Genomic DNA, 27,594 nt, shown 5'->3' with positions numbered 1-27,594 from the left:
TTTGTACCCCCCTCCCTCCACTCTGTACCCCTCTCCCCCCACTCTGTACCCCCTCCCCCCATTCTGTACCCCCCTCCCCCCACCCTGTACCCCCCTCACCTCACTCTGTACCCCCTCCCCCCACTCTGTACCCCCTCCCCCCACTCTGTTCCCCACTCTTTACCCCCCTCACCTCACTCTGTACCCCCTCCCCCCACTCTGTACCTCCCTCCCCCCACTCTATAACCCCCTCCCTCCACTCTGTACCCTCCTCCCCCCACTTTCTACCCCACTCCCCCCACTCTGTACCCCTCTCCCCCCACTGTGTACCCCCTCCCCCCATTCTGTACCCCCCTCCCCCCACTCTGTACCCCCCTCACCTCACTCTGTACCCCCCCCCCCACTCTGTACCCCCTCCCCCCACTCTGTACCCACCTCCCCCCACTCTGTACCCCCCTCACCTCACTCTGTACCCCCTCCCCCCACTCTGTACCCTCCTTCCCCCACTCTGTATTCCCCTCCCCCCACTTTGTACCCCCCTCCCCCACTGTGTACCCCAATCACCTCATTCTGTACCCCCCTACTCTGAACCCCCCCCCCTCACCTCACTCTGTACCCCCCTCCCCCCACTCTGTACCCCCTCCCCCCACTCTGTACCCCCCTCCCCCCACTTTGTACCCCCTCCCCCCACTCTGTACCCCCTCCCCCCCACTCTGTACCCCCCTCCCCCCACTCTGTACCCCCCTCCCCCCACTCTGTATCCCCCTCCCCCCACTTTGTACCCCCCTCCCCCCACTCTGTACCCCCTCCCCCCACTCTGTACCCCCTCCCCCCACTCTGTACCCTCCTCCCCCCACTCTGTACCCCCCTCCCCCCACTTTGTACCCCCCTAACCTCACTCTGTACCCCCTCCCCCCACTCTGTACCCCCTCCCCCCACTCTGTACCCCCCTCCCCCCACTCTGTACCCCGTCACCCCACTCTGTACCCCCTCCCCCCACTTTGTACCCCCCTCCCCCCACTCTGTACCCCACTCCCCCCACTCTCTACCCCCACCCCCCATTCTGTACCCCCCTCCCCCCACTCTGTACCCCCTCCCCCCACTCTGTACCCCCTCCCCCCACTTTGTACCCCCCTCCCCCCACTCTGTACCCCACTCCCCCCACTCTCTACCCCCACCCCCCATTCTGTACCCCCCTCCCCCCACTCTGTACCCCCTCCCCCCATTCTGTACCCCCCTCCCCCTACTCTGTACCCCCCTCACCTCACTCTGTACCCCCTCCCCCCACTCTGTACCCCCTCCCCCCACTCTGTACCCCCCTCCCCCCACTCTGTACCCCCCTCACCTTACTCTGTACCCCCTCCCCCCACTCTGTACCTCCCTCCCCCCACTCTGTATCCCCCTCCCCCCACTCTGTACCCTCCTCCCTCCACTCTGTATTCCCCTCCCCCCACTTTGTACCCCCCTCCCCCACTCTGTACCCCCTCCCCCCACTCTGTACCTCCCTCCCCCCACTCTGTAACCCCCTCCCCCCACTCTGTACCCTCCTCCCCCCACTCTGTATTCCCCTCCCCCCACTTTGTACCCCCCTTCCCCACTCTGTACCCCCTCACCTCATTCTGTACCCCCCTCCCCCCACTCTGTACCCCCTCCCCCCAATCTGTACCCCCCTCCCCCCACTTTGTACCCCCCTCACCTCACTCTGTACCCTGTGTTTTGGCAGTCTGGCACTCCATTAGTTGTTGCGATCACCGTGCCTCTGTCCTCCTTGCAGAACGACTGCCTCCAACTGCCCAATTGCGTCCTTCATGAGCCTCCTTCACAGAGGCTGATTTTGACACCCCTCGTACCAGTCATTGGCAAATCCACTCAGCTCCACATCTTCCTGCAACCACATCCGTCCTCCTGCCGAAGGAGCTCACTGATGATGGGACTGTGTCCAGATTTGTGAGTACACTGCCCCATCACTCTTGGGGAGTGTTGTGAAATGATGAGAGGTGTTAAAATACCTGGGCAGTGTGCTTATGATTAGTTCGGGTTTGTCAGCAGAGATCTCCGAGTCCGTCAATAATTATCTTTATGTAGTGACATCAGGGATGTCACTCTATGGTACCGGCCCGAGAGGGCCGTGGCGTGCGATGTCCCTACATCGCGGACAGCACCAGGTGGGTTGCTGTGTGAAGCCGGCTCTAGCACAGCACGGCGTACACCCCGTAGGCGGGTGTAGTACGAGCCCTAGCTCGGCTTGGTGAGCGCTGGGATAGCGTGGGCACCATGCTTAGCATGTAGTGTGGGCTCCCACCAGGGGGAGTGGGAGAATGTCAGCCCAGGGGCAGGGTTGCCCCAGGCAATGTCACTCTGGTTGACCCCGTAGACACGTGATCCAGAGTGTCCACAGAGAGAGCCCCACGTGGGGGTGCTCGGGGATCTCCACGTGTCCGGGGAAAGCCCTCGAAGGGGATCGGGAGGGAGCTAGAACGCTCGGGTGGGGCCAAGGGCGGAGTGGCCCCGACCCAGGAGGATAAAAGGTGGGTCCCTGAGAGGGACCGGGGTCGCTGTATTCTACAAGCTGGAAGCTCTACGTCCTACAAACTGGAAGCTCTACAGACATCAACATATGGCTGGGACCCGAGTGAGGGTCAGACCCTTCGTAGCTGTAACTCCTCTGTATAGGGTAGTTAGCTGGGTGGTCACCACCCTAGGCTGTATCTGGTGAAGTGGCAGTTACCCCTTTGTGTTAGCGGGTTGATGTAACAATAAAAACTGATGTTGGAAGTGGCCAACATGCTAGTCTATACAGCTCGCAGTAGACTATGTCTACACGTCGCCGACCACGTACCAGGACGTCGGACAGCGAGGACGAGGAGCTCGTGCTGCCTACAGCTCTGGAAGATGCGGTGGAGATGCTACCAGCGGAGCAGGGCGCCAGCCAGCCACTCGACGCTTCTCCGTCGGCAGAGGCATCCCACCGGGAGGCGCACGGCCGCCTCGCAGAGCTCCTCCACGCTGCTGCTTCGCTCCTCGCGGAGATCAGTCCAGCGGTCTCACCGGTGAAGGAAGGAGCGGCGATACCGCTCGCAGATGGGGATTCCGCCGCCATTTCGCAACAGGCGGGAAACTCGGCGGCGCAGCCCGCGCTTTCGGTCGCCATTTTGTAGCCGGCGCATAGCACGCAGCCCGCCAAAATTGAAGGCATGCCATCGGTGCCAATGGACATCCCGGCTCTCCGACATCAGATTCCCTTCATTAAGGAGTTCGCGGCTACCAGTGGTGACTGGGTGGCTTTCAAGCGGCGATTCCTCACGAATGCCGATTTGGCGGGATGGACAGAGGTGGAGGCGCTGCGGGCGTTGCCTGCTGCCCTCGACGACAATGCCCTTGCGGCGTTTTCGCCATCCCACCGCCGGAACGGTCCACCCTCATGCAGGCTTTCGGCCAGATGGCGTATATTTACGAATCTCCGGAGAATACGGAGATTCGTAAAGTGGTAGCCCACTTTACTCCAGTGACCCGGGTGCTTCTGCAGGGTTTATTTTCTGCCCCGCCTCCTCCCCACCCCCTTCTCTCTCCACCCCTACTGCCGAGGCCTATATAACCTCGTGCCACAGCAGCTCTCTCGCCTACTTCAGCAGTTTTTTCTTGCTCTGGTTGTCCCACCTGATGACGATTGCTTGTATTGCGATCGAAACGTCGTGATCTATTATTTTTCTACCTACGTGACTTTACCGAAAGAACCAAAGAGTATGGATTCCTGCTGTCACGAAAGCTTCAACTCAAGGTTGAGACAAGTGTTGTTGGAACACAAATAGTGCTATTTTCTAAAACGTTTACACAAAAAGTGAAGAACCCAATGACGGAATGCCACAAAAGTTGATGAGCCCGACGTGAGAAAATGCAGACATACTGGCTCGTGTGAGCTTCAGCCTCCAAACTCCTGGAGGGAGTTTAGATTCGGGTCTCGCATCTCTCACGATCCTGCTCCTAGCTCCATAATCCATGCCACATGACTCTATCCCTCCTCTCTGAATCCAACACTCCCCCCTGCCCCCCCCCCCGCCTGACACTAGAGGGCAGAAGGAAACGTTTTTAATTCCACTGTTCAAGATCAAGATGGCATTGTGCCAAAGGTATCGATGCCGCCACCACCACCACACTTCGCTAACACTTTCTACCCTCCGCCAGATCCCACAGCCACTGTGAAGTAAGCACACAGCAGCGACCTCCAGGATCTGCCCTGACCTTCCCCGCACCATCCGATTCGCAGAGACCACCCTATTGGCTGCCTTCGGCAATCGGCCATTCCTAATCCTGCACAACTAACGATACCTTAACAGAAATGTACAAACTCCACATGCCTGGGCCTCCACAACGCACACCCAACAAAGCTTATCATTCCACCACACCACAGTTTACTTACCAACACTAAACAGTGATGCCATCACCTGACAATCTTAGAGCGCGCCTGGGATGCCAATACAAACCAGGCAGCATCTCTGCAGTTCACCTGCTTTACCAGATCCCGCTGGCTCAGTCATCATCTGCCACGATCAATCCTCGGCTGGATAAAGGAACAGTGCATGTGTAGTGACATAAAAGGTGTCACTATAGTGTAGCGACAGTACCGAGTGAAGAGGGGTACTGTATGTGCGGAGCCTCTCTCTAGCACCAGAGTATGCCATGGAAGGGCTCTCTAGGGGGCAAAGCCCTGGTGACGGTGAGAGAGAGGGCAGGCGAGGACATAGTGCTCTTGGTGAACCCGAGAGGGCACGTGACCAGACAAGGTGGAAAGGGGGCATCCAAAAAGGGACGAGAGGGACACGTGATGTGGGACCAGAGTCCTCGAGAAGGATCGAGAATGGGGCGTGGGCAGGGACGGAGCCCGGCCACGCCGGATTCCATAAAAGCCCTGTGCGGGAAGCAGGAGGGGCTGTCCCTGGGAATGGAATCCGCCGGCCAAGTCTTCAGTCTTCGGGCTTCGCACAAGACATCGGGAGCCAGGCAGCGTGTTAGCTGACCTGAACCCACTACACATGTGTAGTGTATCAATCTGGACACACTAAAAGTTGCAGGCACATCCTTTATTCTGTTCATAGTTAATAGTTCCATTTATTTGGTATAGCCCTGTGAGCCATTCGGCTCTTGAATCGGGTGCAACCGGAACAAACAAAAACATGAACATATAATCACAGGGGATATCTACCCACGGTCCGTACGCAACCCGACCAGCGACGCTGAGGATGTGAAGACGAGGATTATGGCAACACAACAAGTTCCTTTCCCAGACAACAGCAGCCCCGACTGAGTGTCGGAGCCTCCCTTTTATCCTCCCCGGCGTGGCCTGACTCCGCCCTCGGCCACGCCCCCCTCTGGATCCCACTAGGAGATTCTAGGCTCTCCCCTCGTGTCTCACTGGCAGACCGGGCTACTATACCTATAGTCCTCCTCTCTTCGAGCATTCCATTCCAAGCACTCTAGTGACTCATTCTACGTCACTACACATGTGTAATGGTTCCACGGAGGCACACACTAGAGTTTGGAGGCACAACGTTTATTAACAACCCTAACCGGGTAACATCCTAAACGTACACATAGTTAGCTAGACCCTCAACATGGTAACACTCAACACTGTTAACTGGCCCCTTACAGGGTAACTATATAAATGGGTTAGGTCAGGAACGTCTGCCTGACCCACGATGCCGAACGTAACGACCGAAGATTGACGTGACGACTGATGCCCGAAGACCGACGTGACGACCAACGACGAGGAGACGTAGTATGGCGAGTTGATTTCAAAAGACAGGCTCACTTGCTCTTGGGACATCCCTTACATGCTGCCGAGCGTGGCCTCGCTCAGCCTCCGGCCACGCCCCCTTCTGGATCTTTCCAGAAAGATCTGGAGAATGCATCACGTGTCCCTCAAGCCCCTTTTTGGGCCCCCTTACTACCCCGCGCCAGTCACGTGCCCTCTCGGGTTCACGCAGACTGTCACGTCCTCACGTGCCCTCTCTCTGCTTGTCAATGGGACTATGCCCTCTAGGGCCCGCTTCCCTGCCATGCCTACGCCAATGCCAGAGGCACAAGACGCGTGGTTACAGGCTTGTGTCAGTAGATTGCGCCCATGCCATGGTGACTCCAATAACGCCTCTACACATGTAATTGATGCATATGTATTATTATTTTTACCTATAACTTGAATTCCCCACCATTGTCTCTGTTTTCCAAGCCCGTACACCGTCGTTCAATTCAAGAAATCTCCCTGGGGATGCTTGACGTGCAGCGAATCTTCACTTGAGACGCGACCCCAGTTCCTGCTCCCTATCGCTGACTGCAGAGCGTGCGGCAGCAGGGCGTATGGCAGCAGGACATGGACCTGCTGCCGAGTGCGGTCCTCAAGGTCCCATCGCCGAACGCGTTCTGCACAGGATCAGTAGAAGGACGCCAGGAAGGAGATGCATGGATCGGCTCCATTGGGAACCACGGCTGCCCTCCAGAACTCGGTGCTGTAATAGACTGCACGCCGAGGGGTAGCACACTGGTAAACCGCACTTTCGTATACAGGCGTGGACATTGGCACCATGGCCACATTTTTTTGTCTATACTTGGCAGCCAGCAACTCCTTGCACATGCAACAGAGGCGGGGAGATTAATAACTTGCCATGTTATATTCTTGGTTCTACAGCAACAATTTTTTTACAAATTTTCTTGCTGTGCTTTTCACACCTGATGATGATTGCTTGTGTTGCAGTCGAAACGTCGTGATAATTTTATTGTTTTAGATTTTTATTATTTTATTGTTTCCCTTCTATGTGACTTTACCGAAAGAACCAAGAATATGAATCCCTGCAGTTTAGAAAGCTTTAAGTCAAAATTTAACTTGCCATATTGTTTCAACTGCCGCCCTTGGAAAATGAACTTGACCGGTGACCCCTGGATTACAAGTCCAGTGTGCTGGTGGAAAGGCCTCCTTTAAAGGGGACTATAGGGTATTTGGCCTACTCTTCCACGTTGACCAGACGAGGTAGCAAAAGGTGGGCATACCCACACTCAACCCGACCAACACAGACAACCTGTCGATCAACCAATTGCGGTGTACCCGCTTATCCTGCTGCTGGGTGGACAGAGGCAGGAGGCATGGTTGGGGTAGCATACTGCACACGACAAGCCTCACACTGGACACGTAAGATTCTGCAGTGTATAGGAGGCTGGTGGTTAAATATTTTAAAGGCGGAGCTCTGTAATTTCCTGGTCACGTTTCTGCTGGCAGAAGGAATTCCACTGCAGGGAGTTCTAGAGAGCCCGTATAGAGGCTATTTAGCCTCCTCTTCCATGCTGCAAGAGTGGAAGGACCCACACATTCCCCATCACACTTGACCTGCCGATCACCTTACTGCACTGTACCCATTTGTACTCTTGGGTGGACAGAGGTGGGGGGGAGATTAAGAACTTGGCACATCGTTTCAACTCCCGCCTTGGAAAATTAACTCGACCGGTGACCTCTGGATTAAAAGACGAGTTTGCTCAATGTTACACCGCAGTAGCTCAAGTGTTTGTGTACTACATCATTATTTGTGATGAGAGAAAAATTATGACTTTAAATTGAAACATTTTGATATTGGGATATCCAATAACCTTTGGATTTCCAAATATTCAAATTAATATGCAAGGGGCGTTCAGATACTGGGGCATTTAAGCAAGCACCACTATACATGTGTAGTGGTAATGATGGAGACTCAGTCTTCTCTGGAGGCAACACGTTTACTTATAACAACTATAACGTTAACACAAGGTCCCTGACACAAAGGGGTATCGGTCCCTTCCACCTGATACCCTGGGGAGGTATAGACTCTGGGCTAGTGTGTCCTAATCACTGGGACCACTTCCTCTATATATATCAACCCTCTGGCTAGGGGGACCTAGGGGAGGCTAGCTGACCCGACCCAGCCAAGGTCCTCGGGTCCCGGCCACTGGCCCACTCGGTCCCGGCCCTTAGAAGGACGTCGGGTCCGGGGGTTCCCAGGGTCCTAGTCTAAGCTGGCTTTTCAGTCTTCAGCTTGACGACTGGCAAACCCGTTCAGGGGTCCGCCTTATATACAGCTCCCAAGGTCACTCCGCCCCTGGCCACGCCTACTCTCTGGAACCTTCTGGAGGGACCTCAACTATTGCGTAATCCCCCAGCCCCCACTGGGGGCCTGGGGTGTATACCTCCGATTCCCAACCGCCCTCTGGGTTCCCTGGCCTAACGGCGTTACTTGATACAGGCCGCATTTGCCGTTGCCCCCTGCTGACCCATGGCTGACGCTACACCGGGTAAGTAGTGGTAACCACGTGTAACGCTAACAATACCCACTACACATGCAAAGGTTATTGTTTTTATAACTTCTGCTTCTGATTGCATTGGCCACCACACTGAGCCTTTGTTGTCCTTCCCCCGCACCCTCGATTAGTGCGGTTGGCTACGTACGGTGCGAAAGAAGTTCAACATACAGATATACATATGTAATAAGTGGCTCCGACACGGTAAAAACTTTACGTTGTTTATTAATAAATCTTCAGTACAGCTTGGTTGTCTCTCTCTCACTCTCACTACGAATGTTACGCCACCCAGGCGGTTTCGCTGCCCCACGCCACGTGGCGCTCACCCGCTCGCTAACACGCCGCTGGCTGACGGCGCGCTAGGGAGTGGTTGAGCGGCTCGAGGTCGAGCCGCCACGTGGCCGATGGAGATGGCGAGGCAGCAGCGACGGGGAGCTCCTCTTGATCTTCAACATCGACCCCGCACCTTGCTCTGGCCCCCGCTTATATGCCCTCCCCGGCGGCTAAGCCCCGCCTCTGGCCACGCCCCTCCTGGAACTTTCGGGAATGCTCCAGAGGCTTCCCGGATATAAACACTACCATAGATAAACCATAACTGCATAACAAGTAACGCCCCAAATAATTCAGGAGATGGCGCTCTCATTACATCACCCCCCCCCCCACCCCCCATGATAAAAAAAAATCTAGCCGTCCTGGCTAAGGAAAGGTAAAACATAATATAGAGCGCCATCAACCACGAAGTGTAACACCATTTGACTGAGGAGAAGAAACGGAACTTTAAACAAACAATGTAAGAGAAAATAGCAACACGCAATGCAGGACCCAAAATGCTTCAGGAAAACCGCGACATTTTAGAGCGTGTCCGCATAGCCGGCCCATCTGCCAGGGGCGGAAGGAGAACTCCAGCCGGTGGAAGCAGCGGTCCAACAGGGGGCGACACCGCCGGATTCAGCACAGGTGGATCAGATGAAACAGCGGTCTCCTCCCCTCCCGTCGTGTCAATTAGGGGCGCTGTGGGTGGTAAAGAAACAGACTCCGGAAGATCACCCTGCACAGGAGCAGCAGGCCTGTTGGCCACGTCAGGCACTGGCATTCCGGGATTTGGGGATGACGATGGCCCCACGGGAGCAACGAATGTTTTAAATCGTGACGGGTGAACGAACCAACTCCGGCGACCGTGACGAACACGGACACACTGAGGGCGCAAAACTTCAACGATCGTAACGGGCCCCTGACATGGTTTGTGGAGCTTAGGAGAGGTGCCAACGGGCACCTGCGGGCATTGAAGCCACGCCAGATCCCCCACTGACTATGGCATGTCCGACTTAGGCCTCCGCGCACAACGCTCGTTCCGAGCCTGGTATTCACTCTGGCAGCCTCCCGAGCCTCGGAAACACGTAGAAGGGACTTGCAGATGTGATCTGGAAGAGTCGACTTAGGAGGCAGCACAGGTGGTACGTTCTCCCTTGCATACATGAGGAAGAACGGCGAATATCCCGTAGAAGCGTGAGGCGCCATCCGGTAGGCAGAGAGGACGCTGGGTATCTTCAGATCCCAGTCGACCTGTCGGTCATTAACAGTCTGGCACAACATAGCGGACAAGGTACGATTTAGACACTCCACCATACCATCCGTCTGAGGATGGTAGGGAGATGTCGAAATCTTCTTGGTAACCAAAATAGTACACGAAACAATTTAGAAGTGAAATTCCTACCCTGATCGGTAAGCAACTTTTCCGGCGCCCCTTTATCCATCATATAGCCATTCACGAAGGCGTCAACGATGGACAAAGCGGATTGATCTGGCAGGGGCCACGCCACCGGCCAACGGGAAAAATATTCGACGCCAACGAGAATACATTTATTCCCACGAGGCGTCACGGGGAACGGGCCCAACACATCCAATGCAACCAATTCATTGATGCGCATGACAGAGATGGACTGCAAAGGCGGAATGTAACGCTGCCGGGGTGACTTCCACCAGGCACACTCAGTGCATGAGCGAAGCGCTCCAATGACGTCAGACATTATACCCGGCCAATAATAATCCCTCTGAAGGGTAAGCAACGTTTTCTGAACGCCAAGATGGAAAAGGCGTTCAGAGTGCAACGTGCGGACCAACCCCGCACGTAGAGAACTTGGCACAACCAATCTCAGCCAAAGCGACATATTATCCTGCCACATCAACAATCCATCAAGAACAAAAACATGGCCCTCCTTAACAGATCCCAAATCACCCGCAAACGGTACGGCCTGATCACGCAAAGAGGTCAAAGATGTGTCAGAGAATTGTTCACGCATCCACACCAACCGCGAGAGATGGCAGGGGGAACTGCCGCATCATCCGGAAGCGTCTCAACTGAGGACACGGCCAACGGCCGAGACGCGCCAGGAGGAGAACAGCGGTTTGTACCGGATTGGCACGCACATCGAGATGCATGAGGCAACCGCGACAACTCGTCAGGATTGGCATGCTGAGTCCCCTTCCGGTAGCTGACGTCAAATGTGCATTCCTGCAAGCACTCCAACCAACGTGCCAACTGACCTCCCGGCTGCCCGATCTTCAAGGAATATTGGAGGGCCGCATGATCAGTGCGTATAATGAACTTCCTACCATATAAGGCCGAAAAAGTTTCACAAAATGAAAGATCGCGAGCAGCTCCCGACGAGTGACAAAATAACGGGTCTCTGCCGGCAAAAGTAACTGACTACCATATGCAACAACATGCTCGACGCCCCCCTTCACCTGTGACAGGACAGCCCCAATATCCGTGTCACTGGCATCAGTGTCAAAGATGAAGGGGGACAAAAAATCAGGGTAGTCAAGAGTAGGCGCTCAGACAGGCTAGTACGCAAGGCATTGAATGCAGCCTCCTCCTCCGGACCCCAGTGGAACCTCTGATTTTTGCCCGTAAGCGCATGCAACGGCTTAGCAATGGACGCAAACCCAGGAATGAACCACCGGTAATAGGAGGCGAACCCAATGAAGCTCCGAACATCCCCTATACTCGCAGAGACCGGCCAATCGCGAACACACGCCGTCTTTGCCGGATCGGTCGAAATACCGTTGGCACTCAGAACGTGACCCAGGTATCGCACGGAAGTCTGTAAAAGGTGACATTTTTTTAGGTTTAAATTTGAGATTAGCGGAATACATGCGCTTAAAAACAGCGCGAAGTCTGAGGAGGTGGTCATCAAACGACCGACTGAACACGATGACGTCGTCCAGATAAATGAGACAAGTGTCCCATTGGAGACCAGCCAGGACAAGTTCCATGAGTGTCTGGAACGTGGCAGGAGCGGCATTCAATCCCATGGGCAAACAGTTAAATAAATAAAAACCCTGCGGGGTACGGAACGCGGTTTTCTGCCTCGAAGACTCGAGGGACAATTGCCAAAAGCCGGAAGAGAGGTTCAGTGTAGAGAAGAACCGCGCACTGGACAAAGCATCCAAGGAATCATCCATCCGAGGCAAAGGATACGCATCTGCCACGGAGACCTTATACAGGCGGCGAAAATCCACGCAAAACCGGAGGTTGCTATCCTTTCTCTTAACCAAAACTACCGGGGCGCCCCATGGGCTAGTGGATGGCGAAATAATATCAGCGACCAACATGTCATCCACGGCACACCACACGCTCTCTTTTTTTGACGGCCCCATACGATGTGGGTTCAACCGAAAGGGGCTAGCATCACCCGTCTCAATACGATGGAACAAGGATGTCCGACCCAAGTCGAAGTCGTCCTTGCTGAACACATCGGAAAATTTGGACAACACTCACAACCCCTTACACTGAGCCAGAGACAGAGACGCATTCTCGCCACACAATTCGGCGATCCATCGATCGTCCGACGGAAATTTATCACCGACAGAGCAGACAGCCTGCGCTGGCGTATGTTCCGCACGATCGGTAAATGCGGCGGTAGCGTGAGCGAGAACAGTACCCGTGGGCACGATAACATCGCCAGGGCCCCCATTCAAAACCTGCAGAATTGGGGCCTGACCCATTCTGAGAATGGTTTGAGCACAAACCAATGTCAACCCTCGCGTAGCAGTATTTGAAGGCGTCAATAAAACACCATTCACCCCGACATCGCAAGAGATTTTCTTTCGATAACGGAGCGGAATCAACATTTGGGAACCTGATTGAACCGTAACGGTGGCATCAACCAAAGCCTGAACCATATCCGAGGAGGCAGGTCGTGGAAGCGGCGATAACAAAAACCGCAATTTACGACCCGACGGCAATTCCAGACATCCCTGACCCACAAGAATCTTAAGCGGCATTCTCGACAAAAGGTCAGTGCCTAGCAAGCACGGCACGGCCAACGTACGCAGGGGCAGACGCCCCCATATCAACCAAAACGCGGACATCAACCCCCTGAACAGTGGCCGTCACCGTCGACGATCCTACTGCTGCGGCAACCACCCGTCGAGCAAATTTTTTCCACTGCGTCTGCGAAACTGGCCAGCCATTAGCTATGGTACGCGAACACGAACAATTTAACGAACCGTCCTATTGCGATGCACCTGTCTCGGTAGCATGAGATGAATGAGATGGCGAACGTGCCCGGGTGCCCGACATGTGCCAACTCGCTTGTATGGAGGGACGTGAAGGCAGACGGCCAGCTGCAGGAGACGCGGTCGGTGATCAAGACGGCGACGCACGACGAGCATGGCACTCCCTGGAGTAATGGCCCACACGGCCACATCTGTAACACGTGACGGGAGGCCGCTGGTGGAGCAAATCATCGTCCTGTCGCGGTCGGTAGGTGTTTTGGCGACGTCGACCATCTTTAGGGCGCCGAATCCAGTGAGGGACAGCCGCTGCAACGTCGCCTGTCGATGGCGCCTCCTCGGGAATGACGACCACTTTCGACAGCCGATGGGTTGACCATCCTTAGCTGGATCCCCCGTCCACGCCGCCATCTGCGCCCAGCGCTTCAAATTTTCATGTGCGTTGAGGCAACGCGCGGCCCACAAGGATGTCTTCATTTCGTGGCCGCACATGGAAAGGACGACATCCATCTCCTGAGCCAATGCCAACATGCGTTCCATCACCAGCGGATCTAGAAGTTCCTGTGTTATGTTGGGATATGCGTCAACTGCCAAGGCTATCAAGGCGCTTCTGTAGGCAAGGGGCGACTCTGAGCTCCCACGCCTATAGTGCTGAAATTTTCTTGTTCTGTCGTCTGGCGGCTTGTAGACCTCTGCCATTTCCTGAAAGGCTTGTGTGGAGCGAAACACCGCCAACACATCATCGTCCAGCATGGTGGGCAAGGCAATGAGCGCCTCGAAGCGCCAGCAGCCTCGAAGCGCCAGCAAAAGGCACTCCAATCGCCGCCAGCTGCCACGAACTCGCGCACGTGGGGCAGGCGTTGACCGCGGTCGGCGCTCTCCTTCGCAGCGGGTGTCGCGATGGACGGCGAAACTTCACGCGGCAGCGACAAACTAGCGGCCGACGCACCGCTCTCCACAGCGGTGGTCAAAATGGCGGCCGTGACACGAACTTGGCGGGAAATGCGAAATGGCGGCCATACTCACCAAAGGGGGACCCTCCGAGGCACCGTCACCGGCCCTCTGCACGTCCACCCCCGGACGGTCCACCATCGGACTACCTCCAGCGGTGATCGCCGTGACCAGAGCGACAAGGTGGAGGAGCGCTGTTGTTAGAGTGCCCAACTGGGTCTCCACCCTCCGCCACGGGTCGTCAGGGCGAAGCTGTTGAAGCGGCTCTGCCGCGCTGACTGCCGCAGGTGCGACAACGGCACCCGTCGTGAGCTCCATCACCGGGGCCACGGCACCCGGGGTCGGCAGGAGCTGAGTCGCCATCTCGTCGTCTTCGGAGGACACTGCAGGTGGATTCTTCTTTTTCTGATGTTTAGACATCGTGTCTTGTCTAGAACTGTATCAGAAAAAGTCCACTTCTTGGCGCCACTGTAATAAGTGGCTCCGACACGGTAAGAACTTTACGTTGTTTATTCATAAATCTTCGGTACAGCTTGGTTGTCTCTCTCTCTCTACGGATGTTACGCTGCCCAGGCGACTTCGCTGCCCCATGCCACGTGGCGCTCACCCGCTTGCTAACACGCCACTGGCTGACGGCGCGCTAGGGAGCGGTTGAGCGGCTCGAGGTCGAGCCGCCACGTGGCCGATGGAGATGGCGGGCAGCAGCGATGGGGAGCTCCTCTTGATCTTCAACACCGACCCCACACCTTGCTCCGGCCACGCCCCTCCTGGAACTTTCGGGAACGCTACAGAGGCTTCCCGGGTGGATGTGCCCCCCCACCTTTGCTCCAGATATAAACCCTACCATAGATAAACCATAACTGCATAACAAGTAATGCCCCACATAATACAGGAGATGGCACTCTCATTACACATACATGAGTGAGGGAGTTGTACTAACCAAGGTCGCCAGCTTGGGCATGAACTGAGAGGGTGCGGCAGGGAGCATGGCACGCGGGCACTGGGGTCAGGTGCAGGGACAGGCTCCCGCTGCCAATGGCCAGCCACGCATTGTAAAATTGTAGCTGGAACACCTGCAACAACACGGAGTATTTTACAGTGAGATAACTCTGCCAGACTCGCCACATTCTCGAGAAGACTACCTTATTCCTAGCACATGGCATTAAGAACTTTTTTTCATTTCGTGAACTTGTCGTACGTAAGCTTTGTTTCACTCATATTTGTATTTAATTCCACTGTGTAGCCTTATTCATTAGGCACTTCAATCATCCTCGGGAGATGGTGACCGGAACAGTTCTGCCCGTGAATGTGGGATGGTTAAAGCCTTTAACATTTATCTTCATGCTTTTACTGCTCTAATCCAATTTTAAGACGATCCACACCTCGGATTAGCATGGTTAGCTACGTCCAGTGTGAAATAAGTTCAACATACATACATTCCCGTGGTGTCGCTGCGAATAGCCCGAGAGAAAAGCTCTCAAAATTGATTTGGATAATGATAATAGAACCATTAGCCTGTTACAAAATGCATATAAACTGTTCACAAATATCACAGAGAACCCATTAATGGGCAACCAAATATGACAGCAAGCTGGCTTTGGAAAATTTCCAAAACTTAAACTCAAAAGTAATTCCCTGCTCACTGAGCATTGAGGTGGTGCTCATCTCCCGTTTGCAAGAGCCAGTGGTGGAAATTCTTCATTCCTATGGTGGGGTGAGTCTATCCATAGGAAAACAGCTATGACTTTTGTACAAAGTGTTATGCATTTTATTTACCTCGGAGGAATGATGGGCCGAGTAAATCCCCAACCAGGAATTGAACTCGACAACCTTGCGACTGCGAGCCGATTGCTCGACTGCTAAGCCACCCGGCCGGTTTCAATCACTGAGCACATCGATGCCGTCGTTCAAACTCTTAAATAAAAAAATTCATGCCCAACACCATCAGGCTTTCCCTACGTTACACATCCACGCAAAGGAGCTCCGGCGCAGCTGCACACCCACCAGGGCGTGCGGAGTGGCCTGTGAGCCCTGCAGGATGAGCAGCTTGAGCAGAGACACCTCGCTGTCGGGAGAGATGAAGTAAGGCCGGGGAAACAGCTCCCGCAGCAGCCGAGTCCCCGCGACCCGCTGCGTCTTCCTGAAACGAACACCGTTCGCGGGCATTGGCCACCTCCTTCAACCGCACCTCAGTCATCATGCACTCTCCACTTATTTATTTTAACACAGTTAAAAGCACAATGCTCGACCTGATTTTTGTACGGCTCTGTTTATATAAATTTGTCCATCCACTGCTGGATGAATGCCTCCGTGTCAGTTACGGGGGATGTTGGACACAGCTCATAGAGACGCTAACCTTCCTCAAAAGATGCCGTGATAACAAGGTAATATCCATCGCTTTCACACTCACATCTGCTGCTGTATCTTCACCAAACTCTAAACGGATTGTGTTTAATGCTAGCCTATCACTAATCTCAGAGAGAATAAGGGTACTCCGATTTGAACTCGGTAGTTTAGACAGGACTCTCCTACAATCACATTTAATGTTAACACAAAAAATGTCCCCTTCTGATTGGAACCACGTTGACATGACTGCTGCCTCTGCTGATTCACTGTCAGTCAAATGCAAAGCTAACCTGATCGCTAAATTCAACCTCCTATCAAAGAAGAACCCAGGACCACACATCACAAAACTGGACGCTTACAAAATCGTTATTAATCAGAGTAACATCCCGATTTCGGACAATCTGAAAACGGTACTGGCTAAAGGACTAAATTTCGCTGTCACCCCTAAACAAATACCAGTAGAGGATATCATCTCTCAGGTCGATGTAGCCCTCAAAGGCATAGGACACATCCAAGCAGATGTTGCGAGAGCTGAAATAGCCACTATTCTTAATGCTAAGAAACCTGAAGACGACCGTTTGTGTTATGGTCGAAACATCGTGAGAATTTTTATTGTTTTATATATATTTTATTATTTTATTGTTTCCCTTCAACGTGACTTTACCGAAAGAACTAAGAATATGCTAAGAAACCCATTAGCAACAGCAAAAACGAACGCTATGAACTCGCGAATTTAAAAAATAGGGATGATATAGTCATCCTCTCGGCCGACACGGGCAATGCCACTGTCATTATGGATAAAAACTCATACAACAAAATCTAGGACCTACTCAATGATGGGAGTTACTCAAAAAATAAAAGTGATCCTACTAACAGCCTAACGATAAAAACCAACAAGATCATCACTAGTTCGACTTCCCTAATCGAACCAACTAAACGTCCCTCCCTAAAACCCATGGCTGCAAGACATCCCAGATTCTATGGTCTTCCAAAGATCCATAAAGAAGGTACCCCACTACGACCCATCGTGTCCACGATCAACTCCCCTACCTACAAACTAGCCCACTTTTTATCGGATACTCTGCTTCCCTTTACTGGCAAGACCACCTCAGGGGTACTTAACTCAACCCAATTGGTTTCTATGGTCAAGGACACGGTATTATCTCCTGACGATATCCTTGTCAGCTTTGATGTGGTTTCACTGTTCACCAAGGTCCCAGTGCCTGACACCATAACAATAATTGAAGATTTGGTCCAACATGGACTGAACCCTGATGTACCTGCACTGGTTAGGCACTGCCTCACCAACACTTACTTTACCTGGAATGATACCTTCTACAAACAAAATGAGGGTACCCCTATGGGTTCTCCCTTGTCACCAGTGATAGCCAATGTTTTAATGGAGAAATTTGAATCAGACGCCATCCAGACATCCACCCTTCGTCCTTCCCTGTGGAAAAGATATGTGGATGACACTTTCGTCATTTGGCCACATGGCCTCCCAGCTTTGAACCATTTCCTAGACCACATAAATTCCAGACACCCATCCATCAAATTAACCATGGAAGTGGAGAAAGATGGCAAGCTGCCATTCTTGGATGTTCTTTTTGAGAGGACGGATGGCTCTTTGGGACATTCTGTTTACAGAAAGTCCACTCACACAGATTCATACTTGATTCCCACCACCACCCGGCTCAAAATAACTCTCTCATCAAAACATTATACCATAGGGCTCGTTGCATTTCTGACCAACACCACCTAGCCAGTGAATTACAACATGTACATCTGGCCCTCAAGAGGAATGGATACTCTGACCGTACCATCCGCCAATCTGTTTCTCCCACCATACAGAAACAACCACCTGATACTCCGATCAAAACCATCACACTGCCATACATAGCAGGTGTTACCAAAAATATTTCCAAAATTCTAAACAAACAAAAGATCCAGGTCCGGTTCAATACAGTACACAAAATCCGGGATCTGATCCCATCTGTAAAGGATGTCATTCCTGACTTACAGTGCCCCGGTGTTTACAAATTGAGTTGTACCTGTGGTGACTGCTATATCGGGGAGACGAAACGACATATTTCTGACCGAATTTGCGAGCACAAATCAGATTTGAAACACGGCAGAATGAATTATTCGGCCGTGGCTGATCATTGTTTCAACACAGCGGGTTCTCATGACATTATTTTCTCCGATACCAAAGTACTATGCAAACCTCCCGGTTATTACCAAAGATTTGTCCATGAAGCCATCCAGATATACAAACATAGACACAACTTCAACCGAGAGAATGGTTTCAAATTGAGCAACTTTTGGAAAGATGTCATCAACCAAGTCAAACGTTAGCTGGCTGATAATTGTACAGCCGTTTCCGTTTCTACCAGGATGGTGCTTGCTCTCGTGCAGCACGCCATCGCTCCCCCCGAACCCCCTGCAGCATAACAAAATGGGGTTTTGCCCGCTTTCATGCAGTGCACCACCGCTCCCCCCGAACCCCCTGCAGCATAACAAAAGGCGGCTTAACTTAGCCCTCCCCTCCCCACCCACGCCCCTTCCTGGCTCCTCCCCCCCCCCTTAACCTGTATATAAGCTCGGGTGTCCCAGAGCTATTCACTTGATACAGCGAACTTTGTTGTGTCTGTTCCACCTGAAGACGGAAGCTTGTGTTGCCTCCAAAACGTCATGATTTAATTTAGTTGTTTAATTTTATTTTATCTTACCTACGTGATTTTACCGAAAAAACCAAAGAGTATGTTGGACCATACTTCACCATGCTGGTCAGTGCGGATTGCTGAAAAGTGTGGTGTTGGGGGCCTAGGACCAGTACAGATCTGACCTGCCACTGATGTAGGCTGTGGCCGGGAATCAAACTCGGGGTGTTAGGTTGATATCAGAGTGCGAAAACCACTGTGCCACAGCTCCATTCTACAGCTATGTAACAAGTCCTTAACTTAAAACTAATGCACACATCTCAAGAGTTTTTTGACCTATGACCTCGTCTTTTCTGCGGCTAATAAACTCATAAAATGTGGATGAGGCAGGAGTGTAGCACACACACACACACAGGTCGCACTGCAGGGATTACAGTAAATGTGTTATGCACAGTTATGGTTGACTGTGGATGATCTGTGTGTGTAACGTGATTAGTCAGTTTATCAGTGAAAGCATTTAGTTGAGACATTTCAAATAATTAGTGCCAATTTATTGGAGTCTGGCCTTCGTGAAACGAAATGACTATTGAGGGTTCCCATGAGATGTGGTCAAATGTAAATGCCTCCATAAGAACTTTTTTTTTTAGTTAGATCACATGAATATAAACGTGTTGTTAAACCCGACAGCCAATTAGTAAGGTTTGTCAGATAAACAAAACGTGCCAATTAGTTACTACTTCAGTACACCGTGTGTTGGAGAGTAAACCAGAATTGTCTGGCAAGCCAGATTTGTCTGGCAAAACATCGTACTCAAATTGTAAATGTTGTGTAATGTGCCCAATCTTGGCAGCTAAGCAGGCTTGAGCCTGGATAGTGCCTGAATGAGTGGCCACCATTTATAAAAGGTGTTATAGGCTACAGAGCTATGCTGTGAGCAACAGAGGGCAGTGCAGTGAGATAATTTATTATACTGCACGGTTATGTCTCCTTGTCCTTTATCCCCCACCTTCACCAACCCACACTCGCCAGCAGAGTGAAGTATGGTCAAACAACCCCCACAACCCGCATGGCATGGGGAGGCCAACATCCAGCAGTGGATTAATGAAAGACTGTATGTGCGTTGTGAAGATACAAAACTACTGCGATGTAAACAAGGCTGTTGCTTGCCAGTCAGGTATGTGGCATTGAGTTTTAAGAATGAATCAGAGCCCCGTATAGTAAGTGTGAAATTCAATGCTTGCACGTGTAATGTTAATTGAAGTTTTCAACATTTCAAAGAGGTCAATTGATGTTCGAGTTGCAAGTGACCAGTAGAGCCAAATAAGCATTAACAATCGGAGCCCATTCTGTGTTGTGTTGTATTGTTACGGTGGCAGCTGTGACGTTGGGGAGCAGCGATATACACGGAGGCACACACACACACCACTGGAATGTTGTGGAGCTCCGAGCCAGCGTCTCCTCAGTGGGAAACAGCCGGAAGAGATGGGAGAAACTGGACACAGAGTCGTTGCTGCAGGAGACTTCATCGGGACGCAAGTCCAGGGTCTTCCCATGCACCGCATGCAAGTGCTGAACGTCTTCCAAACCCACGTGGTCCTTTTGTCCGCCCTGTAAATGCCACCGACCGTGATCTCAGCATTCACCAGTCAATTGCAAGGGCATCTTTCAGTGACAGAAGAGACGGACAAAAGTGTGTGTTAATGTACGGCTGCCCGCCAAAGGTACTTTAAAGTCCGATGTGGCCCTCGGTAAGGACAAGGTTCCCCAACCCTCCCTAACGACAAGAGGATTCGCGAGGAAGCCAACGGATGAGATCAGTTGTCTCTCTAACGACGAAATGGAATTGACAGTGGCACAACGCAGAGTTTCTATGACAGCTTTTCAGCGGCACTCCTTTCGAGCAACACGGCCCCAAAGCGGTTACCTTCACAAGCACGGGGTCAGCCTGGCCATAGTAGTACTGAGTAAAATTCGAGAATTCGTCCAGCAAGATGACGCTCTTCACGGCTGCGCAGAACGAGCAGTTCGGTGTGGGGTCCGAGTAAAGGGGGTTGTAGACGAGGCACTCCTGGTCGTGGTACGCTGTGGGGAGGCACCCGCACATGCCGGTCGATGGGCAAGCTACAGCACAGCCTCACAGCTAGGGGAGTGCATCGCACAATGGTGACTGCACTTGATGGGCCGCAGGGTGGTGGCACGGTGGCACCTGCCAGGTTGTATCTCCCCATGAGACTGCACCTGCCAGGTTGTATCTCCGCGTGATGGGGAGTGTGAGAAGCCGCACGCGTCGCAGCGCATTGTAGACCCAGCGCTGCGTATGCCGAGACACGAGCTGCTGAGTGGGCGGGTGCAGCCAGAGGCACGCGTAATACGTGAGCAGCAGCACAAGCGGCACGGCCAGTACCTGTCACATGGCATAGCCCGCATAACACACACAGCATGCATTAACACACCACATAGCAACAACAACCGCCATTCGCCACTAAGTGGCGGTGACATCACCACGACGCTTGTGCCAGGCCATGTGCACCTTGAGGCCACGTAAAGTGTCGAACGCCCGTTGGCAGGAGGTCACGGGGCAGACCCAGGTGCCACGGGTCAACTGACTGAGATGACTGGCTGATGCACCACCTGTGCCCCCAACTGTGCCAACTTGCTGTGCTTTAGCCACCCGGCGCTCCGCTCGTTGTTGTGTCGCTCCTCTGCCCTCCGTTGTTGAAGGGCGACTGCCTCCAACTGCCCAGTAGCGTCCTTCACGAGCCTCCTCCACAGAAGCAGATCTTGACACCGCTGGTACCAGCCATCGGCAAGTCCACTCAGCTCCACATCCTCCTGTACATTACTCCATCTCTTCTCTAGCCCCCTCTATCCGGCTGAACAAATGCTGTTTAGGCATGCGGTGGCCGGGCATGTGGGCTACATGACCCAGCCAACACAGCCTTGCCTACCGGATGAGCCCACCGATATGACTTTGTCCAGATCTTTTAAGGATTTGTGAGCTCCTCACACAATCCAGCCTGGTTAAACCCAGGAAGGATCGTAGGCAGGCCAACCTAAATGTTTCTAACTGGCGAAGATGTTCCATTGGGGGGGGAGGGTCAACGTTTCGCAAGCAATGAGAAGGTAGGGCATGACCCTCGCGGAGAAGACCTGAAGCTTCGTGTGGAGCGACAGACCAGGTAGCTTCCACACAGCGTTACACAGCCGATGAAAAGATGCCGCTCAACTGATTTGGAGTGAGCCCTCTGCGGTCGAACTGCAGCCAGTCATGAGCACACTGCCCAGGTATGGAAAACTCTCCACTCTCTCCACAACTCCGCCATCACCAATTGGGAGCTGTGGTGGAGTGTTTGATGGCACAAAATACCCAGGCAGGTGCCTAGTTTTGGTGGGGCTGATAGTAAGGCCCCACCCACCTCTTAGGTGCACGCTCCAGGTTCAGCAGCAGCGCCACACCACACAGCACGGATTAATATGCACACAACACACACAGCACGCATTAATCTAGACATAACACAGCACGCATTAATATACACACAACACACACAGCACGTATTGATATGCACACAACACACACAGCACGCATTAATCTACACACAACACACACAGTACGCATTAACACACAGCACCTATTAGCACACACTGCATATAACAGAGCCCCACACAGGCTCTATTGAAGGGCGGGCTCCAGGGGGAGGTGTTGTTAACGAGCATCTCATATTGCACGGTCCGCTACTTACGGTGCGAAAGAAGTTTGACAAACAGTCCCCTACATACATAAGGGCCGGTACCGAACTCCAAAGGGTGGTGTGGCGACCACCACGCCCGGCCGCCTTTGTCTCCCCAATGCTGATGGTTGGTTACACATCACACTTAACCGCCATTGGCCCCACGTAGCGGTGAGGTGACGGTAGCTGTTGTGCCAGGCTAGGTGCGCCCCAAGACACGCGCCTTCCTCCTTGCCTTGAGGGCTCTGTCCGTGCTTCCCGCCTCGAGGCCGCGCTTCGCGGGTCCCCGCGAAAGACGCCATTCCTCCTCCTCCTCGTCCTCTCCTCTCTCCTCCTCGTCGTCTCCTCTCTCCTCCTCGTCGTCTCCCCTCTCCTGGTCCCCAGGGCCCCCCGCGTGGCGGCTCAGCGCTTCGCGGAGCCCACGGCGCAGCGCGAGGAGTGGGGGGCCCGGGCCCCACGAGTCGCGCAGCTCCGCGGCGCGGCGAGAGACGAGGAGGAGGAGAGCGGAGCGAGACGGGGCGGGGGGCCGCATGGGAGGGGTGGGGGTGGAGGAGAGTGGCGTGAGAGTGAGTGGCGTGAGAGTGCGAGGGGAGGAGAGTGAGTGGAGTGAGAGTGAGAGGGGAGGAGAGTTAGAGGGGAGGAGAGTGAGTGGCGTGAGAGTGAGAGGGGAGGAGAGTGAGTGGCGTGAGAGTGAGAGAGGAGGAGAGTGAGTGGCGTGAGCGTGAGAGGGGAGGAGAGTGAGTGGCGTGAGAGTGAGAGAGGAGGAGAGTGAGTGGGGAGGGGAGTGAGTGGCGTGAGAGTGAGTGGGGAGGAGAGTGAGTGGCGTGAGAGTGAGAGGGGAGGAGAGTGAGTGGCGTGAGAGTGAGAGGGGAGGAGAGTGAGTGGCGTGAGAGTGAGAGGGGAGGAGAGTGAGTGGCGTGAGAGTTAGAGGGGAGGAGAGTGAGTGGCATGAGAGTGAGAGGGGAGGAGAAGGGAGGAGAGTGAGTGGCGTGAGAGGGGAGGAGAGTGAGTGGAGTGAGTGGCGTGAGAGTGAGAGGGGAGGAGAGTGAGAGTAGTGAGAGTGAGAGGGGAGGAGAGTGAGAGGGGAGGAGAGTGAGAGGAGTGAGAGTGAGAGGGGAGGAGAGTGAGAGGAAGTGAGAGTGGTGTGAGCGCGAGAGTGCGAGCGGAAGTCAGAAGAAGTGTGAGTGGAGTGGAGCGAGTGGCGTGAGAGTGGAGGAGAGTGAGTGACGTGAGATGGAGTGAGTGTTGTGAGAGTGGAGGATTGTGAGAGCGAGTCGTGTGAGAGTGAGTGGCGTGAGAGTGAGGTTGAGAGTGAATTGGAGGTTGAGAGTGTGAAGGAGAGTCGTGACGTGCTGGTGAGAGACCGACGGGGGGGAGTGGATTGCCTGGGCGAGCCTCACGCATCGACGATCCGATTCGTGCGTGCACGAGGAGCGTGGAATCGCGACACGGATCGGATCGCGAGTGAGAGCGGCCATCGGCAGGATGCGCGGATGTGGAGCTGAGTTTGTCGACGACCTGTACCAGCGGTGGCAAAATCGGCCTCTGTGGAGGAGGACGCTTGTGAAGGACGCTACTCGGCAGTGCCAGGCTAGGTGCACGGTGAGGCTACTGGGCAGTCGCCCTCGAACAACAGCGGAGGACCGGCGCTCACAACAACGAGCGGAGCGCCAGGCGAATAAAACGAGTTGGCAAAGTGGGGGGCACAGGCGGTGCATCTCTGCCAGTCAACCCATGGCACCTGGGTCTGTCCCGTGATCTGTCAGCAACGAGCCTTCCACACTTCACATAGCCTCACGGTGCACGTAGCCTCAAGGTGCACGTGGCCTGGTACAAACTCGATGGGAACGTTACCGCCACTTGGTGGCGACCGGCGACTATCGTCGCGGTTCCCATCGGGGCCGCGTGACGCTCAACTCTTGCCGATCGTCGTTCACCACCAGAGCCGTCCCTCGGGGCGCAGCCATTCGGGGCGACTGTCCCGGGTCCTGCGCTTTTGGGACCTCCCATCCAGCCACAAGAGGACCAAGGAAGTTCAAGGCCCCAAAGAGAGGTCAGGCTGACACAACGGGCCTTGGAAAGCTATGATGCTGAGAAGCAAGACCTTGATGCCAGGATACAAAGGGCATGGGACCGGGTTGAAGCTGATATATCTGAAGCTGCAAATGCCTCAGACACAGTGGCCTCAATTCAGCGGGCCATCCAGCGAGTGAAGGTGAGCAGCTCAAGCTACAAGCTCCTGGCAAATAAATACATCTCCCTCCTGATGAAGATGGAAACAGATGAGGGCCTTGAGGGAGTACGCACGCAAGAGAACTTCCTTGAACTGCTCGATGATAATGTACAGGCAGTGATACAAGATGCAATAGACCGTGCGGAGGGCTTAAGAGAGACCCGATCTCAGTACTCTGTCTCATCCAGGTCCACCACAAGATCTAAAGGCTCAGCACACTCAAAGACATCATCTACTAGTATGGCAGCAGCTCAGGCACGCGCAGCAGCAGAAGCAGCAAATGCCTGTATTGCCTACATGGCTGAAGAGGAAGCCATGCTAATTGAAAAGGCCCGCATACAAGAAGAAGCAAGCATAGCAACTGCTGCCGCACGAGAGCAAGAGAGTATATTAGTGGCTACTGCCACACGGAAGAAAATTGAGCTGGATGCTAAGTTAAGTACCCTACAGCTCAAAAAAGAAGCAGCTGCTGCAAGGGCCCAAGCAGAGGTGCTCCAAGCAGCAGCCAATCTGGATAAGGAAGAGAATTGGAGTGAGTTTGGCACTCAGATACCTGTCAAGGACCGTGATCAACTCACCAGAAAAAAATATTTTGGACTGGTCTGAACAATGCATCAATGCTCCTCCACCAAACGATACTGAACAAATGGTGGACGTTCAGGCATTGCCATCTCCACACCGAATGAACACGAATGCTGTCTACGGGAATGGTGGAAATGCATATTCTGCCCTGGCAGCTAGTCGTCGACTCAGCGTCGCACATGTGGGATCAGAAATGGATGCATCACGTCAGACCCACATTCCAGACAGTCACATAAGGGGATCAAACCAACGTGATCGAAACCTTTTGGGCCCACAATCCAACACCATCGCGAATGACGGCATGCAAGGCAATGCAGCCAATAATGGCACCTCACAAGCGCCAGTATGGACACACCCTGGATCAGCAGGATTAGGGGACTTTGCTAGGTACCTGGCTCACCGCGAACTAATCAACACAGGACTCGTTAAGTTTGATGACCACTCTGAGAACTATCGAGCCTGGAGATCTACCTTCAGGAATGCAATCCGAAATGCAGACATCTCTGCAAGTGAAGAACTCGACCTGTTGGTGAAATGGTTAGGAAACGAATCTACAGAGTACGCAAAGAGGATCCGGGCAGCAAACATTGACGACCCCGCCTCAAGCCTGCATGCAGTGTGGGAGAGGCTCGAGGAGTGCTACGGTAGCCCAGAAACTATTGAGAAGGCTCTCTTCAAGAAGTTGCAGAACTTTCCAAAAATCTCTGGTAGGGACAATAAAAGGTTACGAGAGCTTGGAGATCTTTTGATGGAGCTTGAATCAGCCCAGGCTGACCCCTATTTACCAGGTCTCATTTTCTTGAATACCTACCATGGCGTGAACCCCATAGTAGAGAAATTGCCATTCGACGTGTAGGAAAAATGGAGAACAGCAGGTTCAAGATACAAGTCAGAACATCAGGTTGCATTCCCCCCATTCTCTTTTTTCTCAAAGTTTATCCGCTACCTGGCTAAGACCAGAAATGACCCGAGTTTCATGTTTGGCACCACGGGGATTTCCAGTCCAGATCTCCCAAAAATGGAAAGAGCAATGGCGAAATGAGGAACAGCGAGAGTGCCAATTTCTGTACACAAGACTGAGGTCTCTCCTACGACATTCACAAACTCCGTCCAGACAACCACCACAAAGAAAAAGATAGAGGATCCAGAGAAGCAATGCCCATTGCATGATGAACCCCACTCCCTCCAGAAATGCCGTGAGTTCAGGAGGAAGCCATTGGAAGAGCGGAAGAACATTCTGAAAGAATTTGGAGTGTGCTTCAAATGCTGTGCTTCTACAAACCACCTTGCAACGAATTCCAAGGCAGATATCAAGTGCGAGGAATGTGGCAGTGACAAACACGCAACTGTTCTGCACACATTTTACTACAAACCCAGTGGCACTAAGGCTTCCGATCCCGAAGCAGAGCAAGGCGAGACCGCCGCACTCACTTCGTCAATCACAACCAAATGCACAGAAGTCTGTGGAGAAGGCTTCAAAGGAAGATCTTGCTCAAAGATATGCCTCGTCCGAGTGTATCCCAAAGGACATCCTGAAAGGGCAGTAAGGATGTACGCCATAATGGACGACCAGAGCAACAAGTCTTTGGCAAGGTCAGAGTTCTTTGATCAGCTAAGCGTAGGTGGGAATTCCTTTCCATACACGCTCAGAACATGCTCAGGACTGATGGAGACAGCGGGAAGAAGAGCGAGCACCCTCATGGTGGAAACCATGGATAGCACCATGAAGCTAGCCCTTCCTACGGTGACAGAGTCCAATGAGATACCGGACGACAGGAGTGAGATTCCCACGCCCGAAGTCGCACGTCACCACCCACAGCTGAAACCCATAGCAGAGTTCATCCCGCCATTGGATCACGCGGCACAGATTTTACTTCTGCTTGGCAGGGACATGCTGAGAGTCCACAAGGTTCGTGATCAACGCAACGGACCTCACGACGCTCCCTACGCCTAGAGACTCGACCTAGGAGGGGTCATTGTAGGTGATGTCTGTCTCGATGGAACACACAAACCAGAACACATAAGCACATTCAGAACGAGTGTGCTCACGAATGGACGCACGTCGCTTTTCAAACCGTGCCCCAACTACTTCACGCTGAAAGAGAAATTCGACGATAGAAGTCAAAGCTGTACCATGCAGGCCGACGAAGAAACCTCTATGCTGAAAGGTGATGTTGGACATACGGTGTTCGTGACAACGAAGGATGACGACACACCTGCTCTATCGCTAGAGGATAAAGAATTCTTGAAAATAATGGACAGAGAGTTCTTCCAAGATGAGTCA

General features: G+C 53.2%; 1 protein-coding gene across 3 annotated transcripts; it reads right to left on the bottom strand.

Annotated features, from left to right (window-relative positions):
• Positions 1 to 5,042: 5,042 nt before the first annotated feature.
• On the bottom strand, positions 5,043 to 23,917 carry LOC116947048 (bombesin receptor-activated protein C6orf89 homolog). 3 transcript variants are annotated; one of them, XM_032962424.2, is made up of 7 exons: positions 22,731 to 23,890; positions 21,006 to 21,171; positions 20,692 to 20,849; positions 20,191 to 20,375; positions 15,766 to 15,901; positions 14,702 to 14,834; positions 5,043 to 6,489 (listed from the first exon to the last, which is right to left on the bottom strand). In XM_032962424.2, the coding sequence occupies exons 1-7, from the start codon at positions 23,025 to 23,027 to the stop codon at positions 6,404 to 6,406; spliced, it is 1,161 nt and encodes a 386-aa protein (XP_032818315.1). In that variant the 5' UTR covers positions 23,028 to 23,890; the 3' UTR covers positions 5,043 to 6,403. The 3 variants fall into 3 exon arrangements, with proteins under 3 accessions (XP_032818315.1, XP_075926472.1, XP_032818314.1); XM_076070357.1 differs by lacking the exon at positions 5,043 to 6,489 and adding an exon at positions 8,500 to 9,303 and having other exon boundaries at positions 20,974 to 21,171; positions 22,731 to 23,917; XM_032962423.2 differs by lacking the exon at positions 5,043 to 6,489 and adding an exon at positions 8,500 to 9,303 and having other exon boundaries at positions 22,731 to 23,916.
• Between the last annotated feature and the right edge of the window lie 3,677 nt (positions 23,918 to 27,594).

Source organism: Petromyzon marinus, chromosome 28 (genome assembly GCF_048934315.1).
Source record: "Petromyzon marinus isolate PM22_M1 ecotype Great Lakes invasive population chromosome 28, UKy_Petmar_22M1.pri1.0, whole genome shotgun sequence".
Taxonomy (NCBI): Eukaryota; Metazoa; Chordata; class Hyperoartia; order Petromyzontiformes; family Petromyzontidae; genus Petromyzon; species Petromyzon marinus.
Note: the sequence above shows the minus strand (reverse complement) of the source record. Positions and strands in the feature narration are given on the sequence as shown.

What these genes read in the sequence shown, in the direction of transcription:
- LOC116947048 (XM_032962423.2), bottom strand. Translation starts at nt 23,027, where the DNA reads ATGCGGCCCCCCGCCCCGTCTCGCTCCGCTCTCCTCCTCCTCGTCTCT. An exon ending in CTGACCCCGTGCTTGTGAAG is followed by an intron (nt 20,376 to 20,691) that starts GTAACCGCTTTG and finishes TGGCATTTACAG; the next exon opens with GGCGGACAAAAGGACCACGT. An exon ending in AGGCCACTCCGCACGCCCTG is followed by an intron (nt 14,835 to 15,765) that starts GTGGGTGTGCAG and finishes GTGTTGTTGCAG; the next exon opens with GTGTTCCAGCTACAATTTTA.